Below are 4,630 nucleotides of genomic sequence, written 5' to 3' on the forward strand. Positions count from 1 at the left end.
CCAGACTGGTATCCAGGAGTTCTAGATATCATCTCCAGGGAAGGACCATCTCCCTCCTCCAGCACTCCCTCCAGCCTCCGGGCCCACCTTACTACCCATGGTGCATGCCATTCCCTCTGCCAAGAATACATGTGTCCTCTCCCGTTGGGGAGGTGGCCCTTTCCCACTTTAAGACTTCTCTGCCCCTCCCCGGATAGAGAGTATACACTGTAATCATATGGGTCAGGGCAGGGGCTAGGGTTGTCCTGAAGGTACCCAGCACTGTGAATGCTGTGGTTGGCTCCCAGTCCCGGATGGTAGTGGTGAGGCTACAGGCTGAGAAGGAAAGAAGGACCAATAAAGGGTGGATGACTGAGGGGTGGGTGGGTGGGGGCTGGGGGGGCCACATTTGCCCTCACTCAGTGAGATGGGGTCCTCTACCCAGGAAGACAGCTTGGCCTCGGGCTAAACCCTACAGCATTTCCATGATGGATGGTGTCTTGGAGGACTGCTGGAGTCCTGGCAGGCTGGCAGCCACCCTTCCCACATGTTCCTACACAAAGGCTGAAACCTTAGACCATCTCTCAGGCCTGACCCAGCTCTGGTCCACCTAGCCACTAGGCCAATGCAGAACTCCAGACTAGAAAACCCTTGTTTTATTCAGCACCTGGGCAATCTTGCTGTGTGGGATGGCCAAAATATAAAAATTAAAAAAACCAACAACAGACAAAATGATGTTGTAGAGGAGAGTTAGGTACAAAATGGGGCCTGGCATCCAGAATCCCTGTGGCTTTGGTCCACGTTCACTCCCTGAGGCCGGCAGGGAGGGATGCCCCAGCCGCCAGCTGCCCTTGCCCTTAGGCTAGGGGACTGGGCTTCTTGGGGGAGGCTGCCTGGGAGCAGGGCCTGCTTTTTAAGGAGAGATGAGGGGTGGGGAGTCTGTCCACTCAGAGATCAGGACCTAAGGAAAGAAAGAGTTGGTCAATGACATGACATCTGTGAGGTGGCCCGCCTCCCTGACAGACTCACTATAGATAAGGTTCCGGGGTGGGGCAGGTAGAGGTCCTCCATCTTCCCCAGGAGTGTGGGCTCTGGGGCAAAAGGACGGGACACTCAGGCTTCCAAAAGAGGTCCTTCGGGGCCTCCCACCTCTTAGAGCACAGTCCCAGCATACCTCCGGCCGGCTGACCCAGGGTCTAGCTGCTGTTGTCAGGACATGCTACTCTGGTTGTTATCTTTTAATTCTGACCTCCCGCTCCCTTTTTTTCCCTTAAAAAGGAGAAAAAATTTCTCCCTTCCCCTCCTCAGGAAGATGATGGAAACCCACGTGTGTCAGTCCCGTGGCCTTTCTGGGAACACTCTGTGCAGCTTCCTGTGCTGGCCCAGCAGCCTGCCTGTGGTCAGGGTCACGGGGACACGCTAATAAGACCCGAGGCTTTTCAAGCACTTATGTAAAGAGGTCTTGGAAGCAAGGGCCTTGGCCTCCACAGCCACATGCCTTAGGGGAGCACAGAGGTGGCCCAGATGCTTCTGTCTACCCTCTGAGGGCCCTGATAGTGCTTATGGGGTCCCCGTGGCCTGAGACACATCCTCATGGGCCTTGGAGCATGAAGGCACTGGAAACTCAGGCCTATGGAAGCCAAACTTCCTGTACACAGCAGGGCGTGGTCATTTCACCCACTTGTCATGTCCTGGGTGACGGTAGTCTGATTCTACTCCCGAGGAACCTGATCTCTGTACTGAAGTAGAGGTGGCAGGACCCATTCTTTCAGATGGGAGCATATGAGTGGGAGTGATAGTTAGCTTTGTGGATAAAAGAGCTGTCCTTAGATGTTCTCTGGCCCTGGTCACACACTGAGCCCTGATCCTGACTATACACTCAGCCCTGATCCTGTTCACATACTCAGCCCTGATCCTTTTCACACACTCAGCCCTGATCCTGGTCACACACTACACCCTAATCCTGCCTATACACTCAGCCCTGACCCCACAGGCTTAACCTCTTATACTTGCCATCCTTTGAACAAGTACACGCTTTGGGGTTAAAACGCCTCTTGGGGACTTGGAGTTTCTACAGTCTGACCTCAACTGATGAACTCAGCTTAAAACACTGGGACATTTTTAGGAGAAGAAAGAATATTGCTTTGATCTAAACAAACATTTTAAAGTTATAGGGGGTTGAGAGGGGTTGTAAGTTTGTAGGCAGAGGGTCTCTCTGCAAAGTACTTCCTGGAAGGAGGCTTTCAGGAGACTGAGTTCCGCTGGCCTGGGACAGCAGGTACTAAGGACCCTGCTTAGCAACCGTATACTAAAAGCCCAGGCCCAGATTCTATTAACTTTCTGTGTGACGGAGATCCAGGGACAGAGGTTGTCTCATTCCAACCAGAACTACTCCTAATATGGGGTTATTTAACCCAGTCCCCTTGATGACGATGCCAATGAGCATGCCTGCTGTTCTGAATTCCTCCATGTGCTGGAGACCTGGACATGCTGGCATCAGGCCTAAAGCCCTCGTCCCCAGCTTGCGTGGGAAGTGTGTGAAGCAAGTAGTTCTGAGAGCAGAGGAGTTATCAGAGCATGGATCCGCAGACTAGGATTGCAGAGCCTATGCACTTAACCAAACCATCTGCCTTCTGCCAGTTTCTGTCTGAATATCCCAGGGGGCCACAGGATTGGACCCCATGTCAATACCCCATAGCCTGAGCCCCATCATGAGCTCTCAGCTCGGGGCTGGTACAGACAAGGGTTTTCCTTCTAGATACATCCATAACTGTGTTTGGCCATCAGTGAGCCAAAGTACAGGCGTCTTAGGTATTTCAGGGAGCCGTCCTGCCTGCTTCCCAGGCAGGAATGTGGTTGGGGGAGGAGTCAGGGGGGTGGGCAAACACGTACTGGACAATTTTGCAGTTTGTTGTAGAAACGTAGCGACCTGTGTAGTGGATGTTGCATCTCACTACGTTGTTGGTGAAGTCAGACTCCAAAACAATGTACTTGGGGTTCACGTGCACCTGGAGAAGAGAAATGGAGAAAAGGGGCTTCTCAGAAAGCTGCACCCCTTCTGGTCACCAAAGAAGGCAGTGGAGAGGCAGACAGACAGAGAGGGCGACACGGAGGTGGAGACAGATGTGGGGGACAGAGATCTGGGATCAAGAGACAAAGGTGGGGAAGAAGGGACAGCCGTCATTCAAGAAAACATCAGTGACTTCTCAATGGAGGTCAGGAACTTCCCCAGAGCCGGAGCTCTTTCCAGGAGGGCCCAGCAGAGGGCACTATTGCCAGTTTCTGCCCCAGAGAATACTGTATCGAGGGCGGGACCAGGGGGTCAACACCTGGTCTACTTGACTCCAACACTCACAGCTGTTTAACACATATCCCTGTCCAGGTGACCTATTGAGGGCCCGACTGGTGCCAGGGTATTTACCGTGCCCTGAAGCCAACATTTGTTGAGAAGATAGCCCAAGTGTGCCCTGTGCTCTTTGTCTGAAAGAGCTACAGAGACAAATCATGACAGGTTGGATTAGCAGGGGTACGCACCAGTCACTGCAGGACATTTAAGAAGGAATGCAGTTGAGCTGGGTGTGCAACTCTGCGATAGAGCACCTGCCTAGCATGGATGGGCCCCATCTGCAGCCTGCCCCCCCCCACACACACACAGAGACACATACACAGACACACACAGACACACAGACACACAGACACACAGACACACACACACACACACACACACACACACACACACACTTAGTTAATTTAAAAAAATTCAGAACTTAAAAAGAACAGGGCTGGAGAGATGAGTCAGCTCTTAAGAATGTTGACAGTTCTTCCAGAGGACCCAGGTTTTGGTTCTCGGCACCCACATGGCAGCTCACAACCTTTCATATTCCAGTCTCAGGGGATCCAGGGCCATTTTCCAGACTCTGGATATACTTCCCACACACAGTGAGCAGGTATACATATAGGCAAAACACCCATATAGAAAATATAATTAAAAAATATTAAAAAGAACAGATGTTACTTAAAATCTTAGTGTACTCTTCACAACTATGTACTATTGTTTATGTGGTCAGTTTGCCCACTGCCTGGAACCCAGAGGGGCCTTCATTAGTCTTTAGTGAGTAGCTCATCAGGTAGGACTCACTCACCTGCACCCTGTGCAGCAGAACTCAGGCTTCTGTTCTGTGTTTTGAGGGCCACCTCTCTACCAGCCTCTTCCTGCAGGAAAAGCCACCACCCATGGCTCTCCCTACACTGAACTTTGGTATGGAGCAGGTCTAAGAAAGCTGACAAAGTTATCCCTACCCTCCATGTGCTCACATAGAGGAGCTAAGATTTAACTTCCTGGGGTCAGGCCATGGGGACATGGCCCTATACTGTGTGTATGGGTGTGCCAAGCTGGGCTGTATGTCATCAGCACAATTTTCTACTTGTCCCAGTACCAAAGGGAATGATTGATGGGGTAGGCTCACGCCACTCCAATTAGCAAGAGGGGTTCCTGCTGGAAGAAATCTTGGTCACAGATACTCTGGGGCTTAGCCCATTGCAAGGAGCTGAGAGCCTTCCATTCCACACATGGTAGGATCGGCTAACTGGCTCTTTGGGTCTTTTGTCACTCAGAGATGATGATGTCATCATCACTTCTCCTGTAGCTACC

At 51.7% G+C, this 4,630-nt stretch overlaps 1 protein-coding gene across 1 annotated transcript in view; it reads right to left on the bottom strand.

Annotated features, from left to right (window-relative positions):
• Positions 1–613: 613 nt before the first annotated feature.
• Positions 614–4,630, bottom strand: part of Loxl1 (lysyl oxidase like 1) — a 23,862-nt gene continuing 19,845 nt past the window's right edge. The window contains exons 6-7 of the mRNA XM_059267995.1: positions 2,872–2,987; positions 614–940 (exon numbers count right to left, since the gene is read on the bottom strand). Coding sequence (XP_059123978.1) covers positions 934–940; positions 2,872–2,987 — 123 coding nt within the window. The 3' untranslated portion in view covers positions 614–933. The remainder of the gene's footprint in view (positions 941–2,871; positions 2,988–4,630) is intronic.

The sequence above is a fragment of the Peromyscus eremicus genome, chromosome 7 (genome assembly GCF_949786415.1).
Source record: "Peromyscus eremicus chromosome 7, PerEre_H2_v1, whole genome shotgun sequence".
NCBI classification, from domain to species: domain Eukaryota; kingdom Metazoa; phylum Chordata; class Mammalia; order Rodentia; family Cricetidae; genus Peromyscus; species Peromyscus eremicus.